Raw genomic sequence first — 20,474 nt, 5'->3', positions numbered from 1 at the left:
TTTGAGCTTCAGTTTTTTCGTCTTGAAATACGCTAAGTCATAAAGTTACTATGGCAAAGCAGTTTAGGATCCAAACTGTTATGTGATTTTGAGAGCCATCAAATTGAGTGGCAAGGTTGAAAAAAACAGAGATACCAGTTTGTTTCTTGAATTAAAATATTGTTTGATTCTTTATATTCAGTTCTTATAAATGTTTATTTTCCTTTTCAGACTGACAACAGTGACTTCCATGTAGAAAAAGTCATTAATGCAGCTCCAGGATCCCAGGGAGGCACAGAGGTCAATGTGGAGGTGACCTATGAACCAATTCAACTGGGTGAATCACGGGCTGTTCTTTCCATCTCCTCCCCTACCGGAGGAGAGTACACTATCCCTCTTATCGGCACTGCCGTTGCTCCAAAGCCCTTGGGCCCCATTGTAATCCGAGCAGGATCTGCCTCTTCCACAACCATCCCCTTCAAGAATGTTTTCCCGCAGACCACCATCTTCTCCTTCCACGTGGACAACCCAGCCTTCGGTGTGAAACACAGCGAGAGCATCCGCTCCAAAAAAGTGCATTACATCCCGGTGTCCTTTGAAGGCAATCCCAGCGGCAGCAAAGCCCCTATCACAGGCAAGCTGACCATCTCCTGCCCGCGAGCAACTGGTGTCGGCCAAGGTATCTACTGGGTTGTCTACCTAAAGGGTGTGACTCCTGAGAAATGAGGAAGCATCCCTGGAAAGACAAAACATGTGCCTCGGCTGAAAGATATGAGCAGACCTCCTTTCTAAAGAGAACACTTTTTAAAGACCCTCCTCTTTTAGTGCCTATCACAGATCATTTTTGTAATGAGTGGGAAAGTGACCAGGATACATTGGTGACATATTTTATTCATTCTCATGCCGAATATGCTTGCACAGAATAACTTTCCGCACCACAATCCACAGTGCAGTCCTATACCTGAAGAGGACACTGGGCGCCCACTTCCTGTCCCAGGGCATAAGCCATTTCCATTCCAAAAAGTAACTCTCCGTGAATCTCTTCTTTTACATCAAGAGCCGAATGGCAATTTCATTATTTTCGTTCTCTTTTTTTTTCTTCTCTCTAGCATGAGTAAAATGGCTTGTCCCTTTCATCCTTCTATAAATAGAAGGTACTCTGTATCCTGGCAAGAGTGAAAACACTGTTTCCTTCTGTTTTAGTTATATCACTCAGCCATACTCTATTGAAGGTGCTGGATGTCTCAGACTACATACTTCAGTTTTTTCTACTAATGCACTATACTCACGGCATCGGGTTCTACTGTCTTCGTCTTTACCTATCCTCTCGTTAGCAGTTCCATTCTTCTCTGTTTACTTGGATGGCCGGGACTGCTATCTCTTTAATAATTTCTTGTCCTTTGTTTTCCACCATCAGCCTCTTCCTTCATTATGTTCTCGCTCACCTTTTCGGCTGTTTCTCTCTTAACTGCTGTCCTCTCTCAAGTCTGCTTGTTCTACCTCTGTCGGCTATTATCCACACCTTAATCCAGCTTGACCCTGTCTTTAATTCGTTCCTATCCTTTCTGCTACCTGCCGTTGTCCTTGTTAGCTATTTTCTGCTCACTCTCTACCTCTTTTTTCCTTCTCTATTTTCCTGTCCTCTAGTTTCCTTCGCCTGCTTTTCTCATTTATTGGCATTTGTTTTCTCGGCCTCCCTTCCACTATCTACCCCATGTGTCCTGAAATATTTCTCATTCTAATTTATTTTTCATCAGTGCCTGTTAAGAGTTAGTTTGGCGGAAAAGCTATATCCTTAGAGGAAGGAATGTCCCAAAGGAAAGAGACTATGATAGCTAACTCTTATCTACAAGTCTGGTGTACAGAAGATTTTTATTTATGTAGTTTCTTTTATGTGAAGCTGCACTTTAAAATAAATGCAATGTAAAAACACCCCGGGCATGTTGTGTATTGTTTTCAAGAAATGAATGGTAGTGGCAGGTCAGACTGAAGACATGTGAACTTAGAGACATTGGAAGGATTTTCGATTTGGGTGGCTTCGCTGTGCTTGGACTCCTTTGTGTTGAATGTTACTTTTTCCCTTTTGCAGTTGTGAGGTAAAGGTTGAGGACTCACTTAAAGTTTTGTTTACTGCTAGGCACTGTCTTGTGCCCAGCTGATGGTGTTGTCCACATTATATACCCAGAACAGATTTTTTATTCATGCTGTTTATGAAAGTTTTACACTCGTTTACACAACTGTCATCTATTCTGGCAAGCTTTTTTTCTAGGCCCTATAAAATGTTGGGATCACTCTTATCAAAGAGGAGATTTCAAGTGTTGCCTACAAGCCAGGTCAACTGGGTACCCGTTCACTGACAGAAAACTGGAATACTAAGCCGCCCTGATTTTCCAAGGGAGGTTGGCCAAGCAGCCGAGGCCTAGCTAAAAGGAAGTGAGGTGAAGGTTAAGACTAGACAGTGTGTGACACATTTCTCCACATTGGGCCAGTCATAGATTCACGTCTGAATTACTTTCCATTCAGAATAGGAATAAATTGTACATTTTAAATAGCAGAAGTGTTCATGTGGTGCAAACTCTGAAGCACGATGAGAAACACATCCACCTTGTTATGTGGTCCTGAACCCATGTCAGTGAGGTAGATGTGCACTGAACGTCACTCCTCCAGAGGCCAGAATACCTATGATTTTCAACCGTACTTTTGTGATGGGAATCCACACAAGGCTCTGCTATTCTTTCTCTACCTATAGCTTCAAAACAAGACATGCACTGAACCAAAAATTATTTCTTGCCACCTAGTTCTCTATGGAAGCCAGATACTAACTGCTGTCTTCTCAGATGCATGCTGCAATTACTGGTTTGGGCCAAGAATAATATATTTATGTATGGCTGTGATAAATAATGAAAGATTTAGCAGTAAACAAAATCCCAGTTAGGAAGTTTTGGTTCAAGAGGACTCGATGAACTTTACTAGGTCACCATATACTATTTTTCCCCTTTTCAGAAATCCAAGCCTCGTGAAATATGATCGACTTTTTCAGCAAATACTCCAAAGGAACTGACAGAGATGTCTGGGCTGCACTCATAAGGAAGTTTCTTATTAAATGTTAGGAAGGTATAATCCTCCTTCCTTAATGAAAAGTCATAAATGTGAATATTTGAAAGGTACTATAAAAGCAATGGGATAAAAGGGTATACGCGGTGACATTGAGCTTCAAGACCACTTTGTAGGCCCTTGGCATCACCCTACAACAAGTAAACCGTGGCACCTTGGAAACCATGATTGCTACCAAAATTGAAGTTGATGACCTACCACTGATAAAAGTATAGTTCAGTATGTTTGTACGTTTGCTATTTCCGAAGCATGGTGTAAAATCCTCAAATGGTGCTCAACTATTAATAAGGCCATCCCCAACAATCATGCTTGCTATTTGCTTGGAAATGTTTTTTTTTTATAAAGAAGTAAATATATTGTAATATTAATTGGTCTCATAAGAGGTCTATATCAATAAAAGTTTAATGCAGACTATAGATCATTAGCGCCATGTATACCAAAACAAGCATTTCCACAGCACAGCTGTTCCCAGTAGGAAGCCGGCTTTGTATATTTTATACCAAAGTAAGGTATAGTGTGCACAGAGTCCAGGGTACCAACAGCTCTCTTTGTGGTAGTGTGGGCGAGCAGTTAGGCTTATCCAGAGGGTGTGTTAAGCATTTATTTTTTCACTCAATCAAGACTGATGGCACACACTCTGAGACTGAATCCAGACCAATTAGGTAAGTATAAACAAGGTGTACTTCTATTTAATTTTAGAACCAAGCAGGACTTGGCACATATAAGTGAAATATACTCTCAAATATAAGACTTTACAAGGAAAGGCATTAGTGGTTGAATATGCAATTATTACAGGTTTGTATTGGGTTAAAAAAACATTTTAAATTTCACAGTAATGACTTTTGGAGTACTTTTGGATGACTTTTGGAGTACTTTTGGATTACATCGACTACTCTGGGTGGTATGCCTAGATACCACACTGTTATATTTACAACAAGGGGTGGTGAGGGACAGAGTCTCTGAATTAAACAGAATACTCTCACCCAGTCAAAAGATCAGGGCTAGATGAAACACCGTTTTTTAGCTCACTGCACCATCCCAGTTTCAGAACCTGGCTGTATGCAAATTAGTCTGTTCCTGTCCCAGTGCATGATGGGAACAGGGCAAACCAAACTACAAAAGCCAATTCTTACACTGGGAAGGAAACAAGCTACCGGGGACCGGTTTCTGGCATTTCAGCCGTCTTCGGCCCGGCTTGCTTGAATCCTGATGGTGCAATGAGCAAGGGACTCACATCTGAGTATACCCTTCCACGCTTAGGGTGGACAAAAATATTTACAACAAGGGGTGGTGAGGGACAGAGTCTCTGAATTAAACAGAATACTCTCACCCAGTCAAAAGATCAGGGCTAGATCCAACACCGTTTTTTAGCTCCCTGCACCATCCCAGTTTCAGAACCTGGCTGTATGCAAATTAGTCTGTTCCTGTCCCAGTGCATGATGGGAACAGGGCAAACCAAACTACAAAAGCCAATTCTTACACTGGGAAGGAAACAAGCTACCGGGGACCGGTTTCTGGCATTTCAGCCGTCTTCGGCCCGGCTTGCTTGAATCCTGATGGTGCAATGAGCAAGGGACTCACATCTGAGTATACCCTTCCACGCTTAGGGTGGACAAAAATATTTACAACAAGGGGTGGTGAGGGACAGAGTCTCTGAATTAAACAGAATACTCTCACCCAGTCAAAAGATCAGGGCTAGATCCAACACCGTTTTTTAGCTCACTGCACCATCCCAGTTTCAGAACCTGGCTGTATGCAAATTAGTCTGTTCCTGTCCCAGTGCATGATGGGAACAGGGAAAACCAAACTACAAAAGCCAATTCTTACACTGGGAAGGAAACAAGCTACCGGGGACCGGTTTCTGGCATTTCAGCCGTCTTCGGCCCGGCTTGCTTGAATCCTGATGGTGCAATGAGCAAGGGACTCACATCTGAGTATACCCTTCCACGCTTAGGGTGGACAAAAATATTTACAACAAGGGGTGGTGAGGGACAGAGTCTCTGAATTAAACAGAATACTCTCACCCAGTCAAAAGATCAGGGCTAGATCCAACACCGTTTTTTAGCTCACTGCACCATCCCAGTTTCAGAACCTGGCTGTATGCAAATTAGTCTGTTCCTGTCCCAGTGCATGATGGGAACAGGGCAAACCAAACTACAAAAGCCAATTCTTACACTGGGAAGGAAACAAGCTACCGGGGACTGGTTTCTGGCATTTCAGCCGTCTTCGGCCCGGCTTGCTTGAATCCTGATGGTGCAATGAGCAAGGGACTCACATCTGAGTATACCCTTCCACGCTTAGGGTGGACAAAAATATTTACAACAAGGGGTGGTGAGGGACAGAGTCTCTGAATTAAACAGAATACTCTCACCCAGTCAAAAGATCAGGGCTAGATCCAACACCGTTTTTTAGCTCACTGCACCATCCCAGTTTCAGAACCTGGCTGTATGCAAATTAGTCTGTTCCTGTCCCAGTGCATGATGGGAACAGGGCAAGCCAAACTACAAAAGCCAATTCTTACACTGGGAAGGAAACAAGCTACCGGGGACCGGTTTCTGGCATTTCAGCCGTCTTCGGCCCGGCTTGCTTGAATCCTGATGGTGCAATGAGCAAGGGACTCACATCTGAGTATACCCTTCCACGCTTAGGGTGGACAAAAATATTTACAACAAGGGGTGGTGAGGGACAGAGTCTCTGAATTAAACAGAATACTCTCACCCAGTCAAAAGATCAGGGCTAGATCCAACACCGTTTTTTAGCTCACTGCACCATCCCAGTTTCAGAACCTGGCTGTATGCAAATTAGTCTGTTCCTGTCCCAGTGCATGATGGGAACAGGGCAAACCAAACTACAAAAGCCAATTCTTACACTGGGAAGGAAACAAGCTACCGGGGACCGGTTTCTGGCATTTCAGCCGTCTTCGGCCCGGCTTGCTTGAATCCTGATGGTGCAATGAGCAAGGGACTCACATCTGAGTATACCCTTCCACGCTTAGGGTGGACAAAAATATTTACAACAAGGGGTGGTGAGGGACAGGGTCTCTGAATTAAACAGAATACTCTCACCCAGTCAAAAGATCAGGGCTAGATCCAACACCGTTTTTTAGCTCACTGCACCATCCCAGTTTCAGAACCTGGCTGTATGCAAATTAGTCTGTTCCTGTCCCAGTGCATGATGGGAACAGGGCAAACCAAACTACAAAAGCCAATTCTTACACTGGGAAGGAAACAAGCTACCGGGGACCGGTTTCTGGCATTTCAGCCGTCTTCGGCCCGGCTTGCTTGAATCCTGATGGTGCAATGAGCAAGGGACTCACATCTGAGTATACCCTTCCACGCTTAGGGTGGACAAAAATATTTACAACAAGGGGTGGTGAGGGACAGAGTCTCTGAATTAAACAGAATACTCTCACCCAGTCAAAAGATCAGGGCTAGATCCAACACCGTTTTTTAGCTCACTGCACCATCCCAGTTTCAGAACCTGGCTGTATGCAAATTAGTCTGTTCCTGTCCCAGTGCATGATGGGAACAGGGCAAACCAAACTACAAAAGCCAATTCTTACACTGGGAAGGAAACAAGCTACCGGGGACCGGTTTCTGGCATTTCAGCCGTCTTCGGCCCGGCTTGCTTGAATCCTGATGGTGCAATGAGCAAGGGACTCACATCTGAGTATACCCTTCCACGCTTAGGGTGGACAAAAATATTTACAACAAGGGGTGGTGAGGGACAGAGTCTCTGAATTAAACAGAATACTCTCACCCAGTCAAAAGATCAGGGCTAGATCCAACACCGTTTTTTAGCTCACTGCACCATCCCAGTTTTCAGAACCTGGCTGTATGCAAATTAGTCTGTTCCTGTCCCAGTGCATGATGGGAACAGGGCAAACCAAACTACAAAAGCCAATTCTTACACTGGGAAGGAAACAAGCTACCGGGGACCGGTTTCTGGCATTTCAGCCGTCTTCGGCCCGGCTTGCTTGAATCCTGATGGTGCAATGAGCAAGGGACTCACATCTGAGTATACCCTTCCACGCTTAGGGTGGACAAAAATATTTACAACAAGGGGTGGCTTGGTAGTTTAGTCTGCCCTGTTCCCATGATGCACTGGGCCAGGGACAGACTGATTTGCATATAGCCAGGTTCTGAGCTGGGATGGGGCAGTGAGATAAATAACGGTGATGGATCAAGCCCTGATCTTTGGACTGGGTAAGAGTGGTCTGTTTAACTCAGACACTCTGTTCATCACCACCCCCTTTTTGTAAATAGATACCACACTGGGCATCGCACAATACAAGGTAAGTGAGAGTTTTGAAGGTTTGCAGTTTAGTTACTTTTTCTTTCATACAAAAGTTCAGCTCAACAAACTTTTTAGGGACAAAACTCGTAACATTGGTTCCTATGGGAGAAAAAGGATTAACGGTTCTCGGTTAATTAAACGACTTACGAGTGGGAGTTTTGGGGTTAGGACCAAAGATACCCAAGGTCTAGGTGGGCACTCAAATTGCACCACCAACAGCACTGGGGCAGCTGGGTGCAGAGTGCAGGAGGCCATCTTTAGCCACTGGGGCTAAGGGGGCCTTCGGTCAAGGGACGCTTACGAGCAGGCCATTCAGGTATGTAAACAAAGCTCTTGGGGTTAAGGTCAGCACTGCAGGGGCGAACAATCAGCACAGGAGCTGCACCCCCAGAGGCACAGTGGCAGCCAGGTATCGTATGCCAAGGAGACGTCGGGGACCCTGTGGATTCAAATGGAGACCTTCGCTCGGCAGAGAGGCTTCAGGCTCGAGCAGGGAGACTTCCTGAAGACGACCACCAACTGGAGAGGTACGATGGATTTTGACACCATCGGTTGTGCCACCCAAAGCCATGGGGCATCGGGTGCAGGGGTGTCTTTTGGCCTCATTTCTTGTTACCAGCTCCGGTCGCAGTCAGGGGACCCTTCAGGTTGAGGCTGCAGGCATCGTCTTGAAGCTTGAGAGATGTCAGGGATCACCAGATCCCAGGTCAGGATTACTAGGGAGACCTCCTTGTGGTGATGGGCCCCTTGTCCGTGGGCGTCAGGCGGAGAGTGGTGCAAAATCGCAGAGCCGCCTGGATCCGGATTCTGTGGGTGAGTCTTTGCTTGAGCAAATCTTGTGCTCATGAGAGACAGAGTCTGTTAGATGAGTGCAGGGCAGCTCCTTTGGGCTCTGGTGGGCTGCTGGACATGCCGGGGTTCTCGCTGTAGGCCGGGTGAAAGTGTGACAGGCTGGTGGGCTGGGTCCAAAGCAGTAGGTAGTAGCTCTTCGTCCTGGGTCAGCATTGCTCTTCGGTCCTTCTTCCTTGAATCTGAGGAGACAAGGTTCAAGGTCACCCTTAAATACTGAATTTAGGGGTGTTAAAAGGGGTGTGCTGGTCGGGGCCAATGGGCCCCTTCCTTGTATTGGGAAGGGAACATGACCCTCTTCCTAATTGATTGGGTCCTCTCATCTCCAAGATGGAGGGGACTGAGATGTGTGCTTCACCTCGCTTCCCCCACCTGAGGCATAGGGTTGGCAAAGGTGGGCACACCTCTCCTCCAAGCTCTGTTTTCTCTCCGATTCTCCTACCCTAAGTGGGGGTCATAACCAGTGGGAGCCAGTTGATGGGGCCAGCAAAAGGAAGGGATAGCTTACAAAGCCAGCCGGGGTATGAAGCTTCCCCTCGCGTGGACCCACCCCATTCTGGTGGAGGGGTCCAGAAACCTGTCTGGTGGTGGCAAATGGCAAGCAGCCATTCAGGAGCCACACAAGGGCTGGTTGTTTGTCAGGGGACATCTCTAAGATGCACTCCGTGTGCATTTTTCATTAATGTGCTGAGAAGTTTGCCAGTTTTAGTAAAGCCATTATGGAGCCGTGGAGCTTGTAATGACCAACTCCTAGACCTTATACTCTTTATGGCTTTACTACACTTACAATGAGTAAGAATGGACTTAGACACTGTAGGGGTACAGGGCTCATGCCACTGTACCCTCACCTGGTGGCTAGTGCACCCTGCTAGAGAGTTGACCTACCTAGGCCCCAGACAGTGGGTTGCAGGCATGGCACACAGGGATGTGTGCCATGACGACTCTCCACGTTTTTCTGTCGCAAAACACACAACCTGCAATGGCAGTGTGTGGGTGTTAAGATACAGGACCTCTAAGGGTGGCACAATAGGTGCAGCAGCCCTTAGAGGCCTTCCCTGGTCACACTGCCCTTGGTACCCATGGGGCTTTTTATAAGGGGCTTACCTGTGGCCAGACATGTGCCCATTGTGGGTACAAAGGTACAGCTTTGGCAAAGAATACAGGCCCTGGGATCCTGATTGACAGGGACCCAGGGCACACCAAGTCAAAGTGCATCATGCGTCAGGCAAAAGGTGGGGGGTATCCATGCAAAAGGGCACTTTTCTCCATTCCCTACTTGTATTTATAGAATACAGGTACCTGCAGCTTTCCCCATTTACCTTCAAAACACTATCCATAATCTTTATAAAAGACTTATCCAACCTTCATACAAAACAGCAAAGCACCCTAAGGCCCTGCATTATTTTTTGCTACTCCCACACCTTGACAGAGCACTTAAGCTCCTCCCTCAGATCTGCTTGCAGAGGAACATGTCGTATAGTAACACTAGGATGAATAAGAGGAAGTGAAATTTTGATGGATACTTCTAACCACAGATTCCTCAACTTGTGAATACCCAGAGACACCAGATTGCATCTGAGATTTTTCTCAGCTTTGCTCTTGCTCGCCAGCAGGTAGCATTGTGTGGTTCTGTGATGACTCCTTCCTGCCCAGGAAGTGGCACCAGAGCCACATATGTACAGTAATAATGGCAAAAGGCTACAAATCGATATTAAGGAAACCAATAGCAACAGGAGATCTGAAAAAAAAAGAGTTGATGGTGAAAAGGAAGGATGGAAGTCAGTTAAGCATTCTGGTAAACAATAAAGCCTCAGCAGGCTGAATCATCCTGGTAGAATGATAATATCTGATAGAGACTACTAGCTGCAGATTCCTTCACGTAGAATTATCCCCAGGCGTGAGACTGGATCCGGACAATTTTGCTACAGCATCCCTGCGCGCCGGAGGCGAGGCGACATCACGCGTCTCCGCCCAGGCGCCGTCCACGTACGTGACGTCAACAAGGTCACATAAGCCCCGCCTCGGCGCGCCTACGTCAGTTTTATGCTTTTCCGCGTGCAATGCGGATCTGGTCTTGCTACGGGCCTGTTTTTGGGCCCTTCTTTCCCCTCATTGTCTTTCTTTTGGGTACCAGTGTGCGAATGCCTTCGGGCTTCAAGACGTATGTTGGCGACGGACCCTCACCTAATTTGTATATGGTTTTTCGGGGAGGATCACAGCACCACTGATTGTGAGGCGTGCCAACAGTTGAAGCCGTAGTCGCGGCGGGAACGCACATTAAACTACTCTCGGCGCATCTCTCCAGGCCGACTTCTTGCCCTCGATCAGCCTCGACAGATGGCTTCAGATTCGGACGTGGTCTTCCTCCTCGCCCTTCTCCGGTGTCGCGTGAGCGTCGCTCCCCGGTGGGTGAGTGTCGCACTTTGTCACCGGGGGCTGGTGTCCAGCCTACAGGGGGCGTGGGCTCTCCGCGGTTGATGTGGCCTTGCGTGCCATTCTATCCACCGTTTCCCGTTGATGGGGCGTCGAGAGTCCAGATGAAGACATATGCGGCGGCTTTGCATACGCGGGGCACTCCACGGCGCCGCTGGTGGCTCCGGCCCCGACTGGTTCGGATCCAGGCTTTGAGGATGTGGTGCTGTTGGGGTGCGGCTCCTTGGGGCCCCTCCTTCAGGCCACGCACCTCTGCCTTGCCGCAAACTCCAGCGGGAGTCCCTGTGGTGTCACGGGAGGTCACCGTAGGCTCGGGTCGCATCCCGAGCCCCGCAAGGCCCTCTGGGCAGGCGAGAGCCTCGTCCACGGCTGAGCGGACTCTGCCATGGTGCCAGCGCCTGCTGCTCCAGGCGGCGCCACAGGGGTCGGTGACCTCTCCTTGTCCCGCTCTGGGTCTGGGCCGGGCGGGGACCCCTCGCCTTTCTCCGGACCCCTCTAGTCCCTCCCTGTGGGCGGCTGCCTCGCCGGAGGGCGAGTCGGAGGTTGAATCGTCCCTGGCACCGCTGCATGGGTCGCCGGGCCACCTCCACTACATTCTGGGCCGAGGCTGGCGGATGGCTTCGTGTCACTACCCCGGTCCTTCTCATTCCTCCACGCAGGCGGCTGCCTCGGCGGAGATCGAGTTGGCGCCGTTCCGGCGCCGCCCCTTGGCCTGTTCGGCTCCGGCTCCACTCCGGTCCCCGACGTGGTGTGACTTGGAGGAGCCGAGTCCGGCGTCTCCCTCGGCGCCGGCTGGTGTTGACGTCCTGCCTCAGGCGGCGGACTCTACGGCTCCACACAGAGGTTGTGCCGTGGATTCGTCTTCGGACGCTCCCTCTTCTCTGGAGGCTGGCTGCATATTGGTGTCGTCCTCCCCGGAGACTGGCCGCTGTGTGGTTTCTTTTGCACCAGCATCGTCGAAGGGTGGCTCCCCACCATTCCTGAGGCCGAGGTGTTCATCTGAGGAGCGGCAGGTCCCCCATTCGTCGGTTCCTGCTGATTTCCAGGTCTGGCCTTTGCCCGTGCCGCTTGGCTTCGGGGACGGCAGCCTTAGTTTGCAGCCGTCACTCACGGAGGAGCTGCTTTCTCCACTGCGGGGCCCTACTGAAGCAGGTGCGGCCTTCACTCACGCGGTGTCCACGGCTGTGGGCTTTCTGCGCATGGGTGACCCGGTTGCCCATTTCCCAGCAGACCATCTCTTGGAGGTTCTGCACCAGGGTTCTGGTGGGAGGGAGATCTTGCTTCCCTTTGAGGGATTGCTGCTTTCTTCCCTGACGGGGGCTTGGAGGCATCGTGCCTCAGGGGATCCGGTGCCTCAACACCTTCTGCACCGGCACCTTCCGGCGCCGCGTGACCTGGCGTGTTTGTCCCTCCACCCCTCTGCCTCTGGTCTTCTTTTACGGACTGCTTTTCCCTCCCTGCTGCCACTGTTGACTCCGCCGTCCCAGGAGGCCCGCCGGCTGGACTCTTGGGGGTGCAACATGTTCGCTTCGACCAGCACTGCCCTGCGGGCCCTTAACACCTTTTGTCTATTGGCTAGGGCCTCCGCTTGTTTGCGGGACTCGGCTGAGCCTCTGGGATCCACGGCTTCCCAGGAGACTGTTCAGGTGGATTTACAGCAACATGCGTTGGATAGACGGGAGCTGGCGGCATTCATTCTCCGCTCCGGACATCTTGGAGGTGCTGGGCCGGGCCATGGCTTCCTCTCTGTCGCCATGCTTGGCTTTGGGACGGGGTGCTCCCTGAAAATGTTAGGGAGCGGCTCATTGATCTTCCGTTTGATGGAAGCCTGTTGTTCCATGCCCCGGCTGACTCCGCCGACCAGAGGTTCCTGGCAGGGCACCGACCTCCGCCTAATCCTCCTCCTGCTTCCCCTCCTCAGTGACTGCTGAGTTGAGCTGGGTTTGGACCTTCTTGGGCCGGTTGCCCTTGCTGTAGATTCTGTTTTCCGGCCATTGAGCCCTCCTAGTTGGGGCTTTGGCCTTGTTGGCCACTGGACGGCCCTAGATGTGTGTTTTTTCTGGACTTGTTACACATACTTGGCCCTGAGATTAGGCCTTCTGTTTTTCTTTGGGCTGCTTGTCAAGCCTTCCGTGGGGGTGTTTTTCCTCGTGCCTGTTTTGGTTTTTCCTCTGCTGCGGAAGTTCTTCCAAAGAGGGGTTCCATGTCTTGGGACTTACTGTACCTTATGTGGGGTTGTAGTAGCTATTATATAGCTGAGCACTGCTGGTCGACTTCGAGTGTCTGTTCTCTATGGCTTTTTCTGTATGTTGCTATTGCTTCTTGGGGTGGTGTGTGTGACCCCTTGTGGTGGTGTGTCCGGGCATTCCTACCTTCCTGCTCTTCTTTGGAGAGCTTGGACGCTTCTGTGTCCTTCTTGCTTTAGCGGATGGTGGCTTAGGTGCCGTTCTGGCTGGCCTGTGGCCTTCCCTCTGGATGGGCTCGCCGTCTTTCCTTGGGCCCTTCAGGCCTTCTTGTTCCTCTGCCTAGCCTGGCTTTGGATGTCAGCTCTGTTGCCTTGGGGGTGGAGTGGGGTGCTTCGGCCTCCGGCCTTGCCCTTGGTCCCTCTGTTGTGAGTGTACGGGCTTCATTAGTCTTCCTCCTTCATTCCTTATGGGGGTTGCTGGTGTTCGACTTGTGGGATTCTTCTTGCCTGGAAGGGTCTAGGTTACTTCCCTGGTCTGCAGGTTTGGTCCCCAGTGGGACCCTCTGTTTCTGTCCAGTCTGATGGGGTCCTCTCGCAGACCCTCCTTCCTTGTGGATATTGCTAGGGTACCTATTCTACGGGAAGGAATCTTCGGCTAGTAGTCTCTATCAGATGGGCGAGTTATTTACCATCGGTAACGATGTATCTGGTAGAGACGATTCTACCGGCAGATTCCTTCACCGCCCGCCCTTCCTCCCTGTTCTGCGAAGACCCCTGGGCTGGTCTTCGGTACTCGCCTGCTGGTGGGGGGCTCTGTCTCTTGTGAGTGCCCCCCCTTTGCTCTGGACGGGGGTTCCGTCCTGTTGCTGTTCTTTCCTCCCCTTTGGTTCTTTGGAGGATGGGGTTGCAGTGCTCTTGTGCTCCACTGCTCTGGCTGCTCCAGGTTGTTGTGGTTTGCCTTCAGTCTCTCCCTCCCTCCCTCCCTTCCTATTGCTACTAGGGGTCTTGGCCCCTCTGCTAACCTCTGCATTGGGGTCCTCTGATCGTGCCTTACCCTTGTTCCCTGGTGGGTGGTTGCCCTCTATGCTGGGGTGGCTTGGAGGTTGATGGTTCCTGCCTGTGGGACTGGCTCCCCTTCCTTGTTTCGGGGTGAGGGTTGTAGGCCTGCTATGTGTGTCATAAATTTTACGCAGGTTCCTTGTCTCCGAGGGAGAGGGGGGCTGTCTATGTTCTGGCAAAGTGGCTGCTCAGGGCTCTGCACTGTTCTCCTTCTGTCTCTGCCCTTGGACACTACAGTCTTGCACTGTTCCTTATGGTGTCCTCTTGTTTCTGTTTATATACTCTTTGGCACTTTCCCATGCTCCCACAGTTTTTTGTCTGGTGGCTCCGCTTTGTGGTGCAGAAAAGTTCTCCGAAGAAAACTGACGTGGGCACGCCGGGGTGGGGCTTATGTGACCTCGCTGACGTCACGTACGCGGACGTCGCCTGGGCGGAGTCGCGTGATGTCCCCCCGCCTCCAGCGCGCAGGGATGCTGTGGCAAAACGTTTCCGGATCCAGTCTCACGCCTTGGAATAATTCTATGTGAAGGAATCTGCGGCTAGAATCGTCTCTACCAGATACATCATTACCGAAGGTAAGTAACTTGTACTACTAGAAAGTATCACATCTCCAGGTATCTTCCTGTTAACTAATCGAGACAGGTGGGCTTTGGTAGATGAAAAATGTAGCAGCACTACTAACACACTATAGATGCTAAGCACGTGAGTGCTGGCAATGATCTTAGTAGTAAACACGAGTTCTGTCACTGGTCTAAATAGTAAAGACATTCGTACTGCGATTAATCTAGATAGTAAGCTTATCACTACTGCCAGTCATCTAGTTAGCAAGCACAGGAACGCAGCCAGTGATGTAGGAAGTTAACACAAGTACTGCTTTTGATTCAGATAGTAAACACAAAAGTACTGCTGTCAGTAGTATAGATGGTGCAGGTAAAATAAGCTGACGCTAAAGGCAAAGCAACAAACATACAACCAGCAAATGAAGCAGGAACATGACCAACTTTTTAGCGTGTGCAGAGATGCAGATTGAAGCTGATGGATGTGAGTAGCCACTGAGACTCTCTTCAAAGCACAAAGCGACAAAGGAAACAGACCCTCGATTGGCTGCAGTATCTGATAGAGACATCTAGCCGCAGATTCCTTAACTTGTGAATTCTCCCCAGGCGGCAGACTGGATCCAGACATTTTTCGGCAGTACCTCTGTGCGACGGGGGACGGCGCTTTATGGCTCCGCCATGACAACCGTCTCCAAATGTGATGTCAGCGGTGCCATATAAGTCCCCTCCGGCGCGTAGATGTCACTTTCTTTTTTCACACTGTGTAACGCGGATCCGGTTAAGCGGTTCCTCGGGCCCTTTGTATTTTTGACCTATTTAGAAGCCTTTTTGCATCAGGGAACAGTTTGCCTATGCCTTCGGGTTTTAAGTTGTGTGAGACCTGTGCTCGACCGATGTTGGCTCCAGACCCTCAGACGATTTGCATGTGGTGCCTAGGACAGAGCCACAATGCCGTGGAGTGCGACACCTGTAAACGGATGAAGCCTAAGGCCTTGTGGGAAAGGCAGATGAAACTGTTGACGGCGAGGCTCTCCTGGTCGAAGTACAGGCAACGTTGGTCTCCTTCCTGCTCTGAGGTTCCTGCCCGGGGCCAGTCAGGGAGCCGTTTTTGTGAGCATCGCTCACCTAAATCGTGAAGATCCTGGCATAAGGGATCAAAGCCGTGGCTGGGTTCAGCCTCACTGCGTCGCGACGTCGTCTCTACTGGATCCCCCGTTCTTTAACGGAGGACGTCACACAAGAGTCAACCCCATGTATCTGAAAGAAACAGGTTAGTATTAGATTCCTTACCTTAGAATATCCCCAGGCGTCAGACTGGATCCGGAAACTTTTGCGGAGCAATACCCCTGTTCGTCGGTAGGCGTCGTCCGCGGCTCCGTGTCTGTCGTCGGTGTAGTTAGTGCCGGAATGACGTTGCCGGAGTACTTAGACGCCGCCCTCGCGCGCTGACGTCAGTTCTTCTTTTTTCCGCGCCACCTAGCGCAGATCCGGAGAAGCTCTACCCCTTAGTCAATTTTTTACTAAACTTTTTTTAACTTTTGATCTGTTTTTCTCGAGTCGTTCGACTCCTACGGTGCCGGTAGGGATGCCCGGGTTCAAACCCTGCTCCAAGTGCAGCCGACTGATGTCGGTACCGACCCCCATCGCCGGTGTCTTCAGTGTCTAGGCCTCGACCACGAAGATCGAACCTGCTCCGACTGCCGGGCCCTGACGTCTAAGGCTAGGCGGTAGCGGTCCCGCAAGCGGCTTGAGCTCCGGCAGTCGGCCCTGCGCCTTTCAAGGTCCCGGTCCCACAGGAGGTCGGGGACTGGTCGCGGAGTCGGAGCACTCATAGTTCCGGGAGTCGGCATCGGTCTTCGGGATCAAGGTCCTCAGGTAAGAGGCATGAGAGGTCGGAAAGGCGTAATCGTTTTTCCGACCCCCCCCCCACCGACGCTCGCTCAACGCGGCCGGGGGTTCGGGTGACACCACCCACGCGGCTCCAACGGAGTCGCGGGCGCCGCAACCTGCCCCATACCTTCCGGTCCCTGGGCACGATGCGACGCCAGAGGAGATCGAGCGGTACCTCATGGCCATGAGGTCTCTCCCTCCTCCGCCGGGCTCCCTGGCGCCTTCGGGCCCAGCGGTCCCGGCTGGGGGGCCTAGCGTGTCGGGTGCTTCGGCTCCGATGCCGTCGGGTGCTTCGGCCCCGGCACCGCCGGCGACTTTGGTCCCGGCGCCGCAGGCCCTCACTGGATCCGGTTCCGGATCCAGGTCGTCGCCGGTCGACCTCACCGACGCCGGCCCCTAGGGTGTCACCCCCGGCGCCGCCTACGGGCAACGCCGTCCCCGATACTGCCCTCGATTCGGTTGGCTTGGCGCCGCTCTCGACGTCGTATGGAGACTTTTACTTCCACGAACCGGCCCCATCCTTTGAACCTGAATTTCAGGTGATGGGTGACGAGGGTGATTGGGAGGGGTCTGTGGACCCTCTGGCACAGGAGTGCCAGTCTCAACAGGACTGGACATGTGAGCTTGGGGATGCCAGTGGACTGGACAATTCGCCAGACACTGGTTTTGTCTCCCCTCCAACCGTGGCTACGGAGGAGGGGGCTGCCTACAGTGTAGTGTTGATGCAGGCGGCCAAGGCATTGGGCCTAGAGCTCCCCGTCGCGGCCGTGAGGACTAACCTCCTCACTGAAGTCCTTAAACCGCAGGCAAGCTCGGCTGAGCCTCTGCTGCCGTTTAATGAGGCCTTGTGTGAGGTTCTTTTGGGCACTTGGTCCAAGCCCACTACAGGTCAGCCTGTAGATAGGAACGTGGCCAGATGCTACCGCCCGGCTCCGGGCGCCCCTTGCTTCTTGTCCACCCACACCACCTCCTGAGAGCCTGGTTATCCAGGCCTCTACTTCCCAGACCGCATTCCCAACGGCTCCGCCCAATCGGGAATCCAAGAGGTACGAGCAATTCGGTAAGAAGGTGTTCTCGTCCCTGAGTTTGGGACTGCGGTCAGTCAATACCGCATGCCTCTTGGGCCGCTACACCCACATTCTGTGGGACACGGTCGCGGACATGCTGCCACAATGTCCGGAGGGGGTTCGGACTAAACTCGCCCAAGCCCTAGCGGAGGGTCGAGATGCAGCACGCTATTCCATCCGGTGGGGGCTGGATACCACTGACTCACTAGGCAGAGTGATGGCAACAACGGAGGCGGTTCGACGCCACGCCTGGTTGAGGACCGCCAACTTTTCCGCTGATGTCCAGGCCACCCTTCTGGACATGCCGTTTGATGACCGTCGCCTCTTTGGCGACAAGGCAGACCATGCGCTTGAGCGTTTTAAGGACTCCCGGGCTACTGCCAAGTCCTTGGGCCTCTCGGCCCCACACCAGCAAACGGGTTCCTTTCGCTCCCACACGTGCTGCCAGCCACGCACCGCAGACTAATACACAGCGCAGTGACGGCCGTGGAAACCGCTGTGGCAGCCGTCAGGGACAACGGAGAGGCCAGTCCACACCTTCCCCTGCAGCATCCGCCTCAAAACCCTCCTAGTTCGTGCTTTCAGGTCCATGTGACGCCAGTGGGGGGCAGGGTTCGCCATCAGCACTTCCACTAGCGCACTGTCACGTCGGACATGTGGGTGCTGCAAATCGTCCGAAGGGGCTACTCCCTCCCCTTCGAGGCGACCCCTCCAGCCATGCCACCTCAATACCACCGCGTGTCGGGGGATCACTTGCAACTTCTGCAAGAGGACGTTACGGCCCTCTTGGCCAAGGGGGCCATCGAGCTCGTTCCTGGGCCGGAAGTAGGGTGTGGTTGTTACTCCCACTACTTTCTGGTACCCAAGAAGGGCAAGGGGGGCCTGCGCCCTATCTTGAACCTACGGAATGTCAACGGCTTCCTCCGGAAGGAGAAGTTCAAAATGCTGACACTGGTCTCCCGGGTTAGCTGCCCTGGACCCGGGAGACTGGATGGTAGCGTTGGACTTGCAGGACGCTTATTTCCACATCCCCGTCCTGCCGGCCCACCGGCGCTACCTGCTACCTGAGATCAGAGGCCTCTGGTCTCCGGCGGAGTCCCGGCTCCATATCAACCTTCTGGAGCTGCGGGCGATTCGTCTAGCACTGAAGGCATTCCTCCCATCTGTCCGGGGGAGTGTAGTGCAGGTGTTCACGGACAACACCGGCGCCATGTGGTACTACAACAAACAGGGCGGGGTGAGGTCGTGGACCCTCTGCCAGGGGGCTCTGCGCCTCTGGAAGTGGCTAGAACATCAGGGGGTGACCCTGGTGGTTCAACACCTGGCGGGTTCTCTGAACGCGGACGAGCTCAACCGAAGGTGCATGATGGATCACGAATGGCGTCTGAACTCGGACGTGGCGCAAGGCCTCTTTCTGCAGTGGGGAGAGCCTTGGTTAGATCTATTCGCCACCGAAGAGAACGCGCAATGTCATCAGTTCTGCGCGTTGGAATTTCCAAGGCTGCACTCGTTCAGGGACGCTTTTCGTCACGAGTGTAGTTGCGGTCTGTTGTACGCCTTTCTGCCTATACCACTTCTGCCCAGAGTGCTGAAGAAAATCAAGCGCGACCGGGCCCAAGTCTTCCTTGTGGCTCCGGACTGGGCGCGAAGGTACTGGTATCCCGAGCTACTCAGTATGTCAGTCGATCCCCCTATTCGTCTGCCTCTTCAGGAGGACCTTCTGTCGCAGCAGCAGGGAACGGTCCTCCACCCGAACCTGTCCAGTCTCCACCTCCATACTTGGAGTTGAGCGGCGACAGTTGAGGCCATTTGACTTCCCTCCTGAAGTCTGTACTGTGATTCTGGCAGTCAGACGTCCCTCCACAAAGTCGGTATACGCCTGCAGGTGGAACAGATTTGTGGCATGGTGCACAGCAAAGGCTGTGGATCCTCTCAATGTCCCTCTTTCTGAGGTTCTCCTCTTCCTTCTTTCTCTTGCCCAGCAGGGCTTTGCTCTGGGCACTATCAAAGGCTACCTTTCTGCCCTTTCAGCCTTCTTAAGGCTACCTGATCAGCCTTCTTTGTTCAAGTCCCCCATTGTAAATAGGTTCTTGAAGGGCATCACTCATATGTTCCCCCCTGTTACTTTCGTGATGCCGCAGTGGGACTTGAACCTTGTACTAACTTATCTGATGTGCGCTCCCTTCGAGCCACTTCACAACTGTCCTATCCTTCTTCTTACCCTTAAGACTGCTTTCCTGGTTGCCATCACCTCTGCCAGGAGAGTGAGTGAGCTCCAGGCTCTTTCTTCCAAACCTCCTTTCCTCTCTGTCCATCCGGACAAGGTTGTGTTGCGGAAAAGACCCTCTTTCCTGCCCAAGGTAGTCACAGCCTTCCATATTGGGCAGTCCATCACCTTGCCCACCTTCTTTCCGCCTCCGCATCCCTCTAGAGAGGAAGAGCGGCTCCACCATCTGGACCCAAAACGTGCGCTTTCCTTCTATCTGGATCGCATATGCCAGTTCCGGGTGGATGACCAACTCTTTGTTGGTTACGTGGGAGCTAAGAAGGGACGGCGGGGCAGAAACGGACCATCTCTCGGTGGGTCGTTTTGTGCATCAAGGCATGCTACTCCTTGGCTAAAAAGGAACCTCCTGTTGGGCTGAGGGCCCATTCCACTCAGGCCACGGCAGCTACTCTGCCCTGGGTCGGGGAGTCCCCTTGCAGGACATCTGTCAGGCAGCTACGTGGGCCTCGCTGCACACGTTCGCAAGACACTACTGCCTGGACAGCCAAGTCCAGAGGGATGGCTTCTTTGGCCGTTCCGTCCTCCAGGACTTTCTGGTGTGATTATTGGTTCGCAGACCCACCACCGGGGTTGGCATTGCTGGGGTATCTATTCTAAGGTAAGGAATCTAATACTTACCTGTTTCTTTCAGTTGAACAAGTTACTTACCTTTGGTAACAAAATATCTGTAAGAAACAGTAGTTAGTATTAGATTCCTTACCGACCCACCCATCCTCCCCGTTCTGCGAACCGATATCTAGGGTTAAGGTCATGCCCTT

At 51.8% G+C, this 20,474-nt stretch overlaps 1 protein-coding gene across 1 annotated transcript in view; it reads left to right on the top strand.

The window, feature by feature from the left end:
* Window positions 1–1,233, top strand: part of HYDIN (HYDIN axonemal central pair apparatus protein) — a 2,950,008-nt gene extending 2,948,775 nt beyond the window's left edge. The window contains exon 86 of the mRNA XM_086945295.1: window positions 211–1,233. Coding sequence (XP_086801421.1) covers window positions 211–705 — 495 coding nt within the window. The 3' untranslated portion in view covers window positions 706–1,233. The remainder of the gene's footprint in view (window positions 1–210) is intronic.
* The last annotated feature ends 19,241 nt before the right edge of the window (window positions 1,234–20,474 follow it).

This window comes from Lissotriton vulgaris, chromosome 12 (assembly GCF_964263255.1).
Source record: "Lissotriton vulgaris chromosome 12, aLisVul1.2, whole genome shotgun sequence".
Classification (NCBI taxonomy): domain Eukaryota; kingdom Metazoa; phylum Chordata; class Amphibia; order Caudata; family Salamandridae; genus Lissotriton; species Lissotriton vulgaris.
The sequence above is the reverse complement of the archived record's forward strand: the minus strand, read 5'-3'. Positions and strand labels throughout refer to the sequence as shown.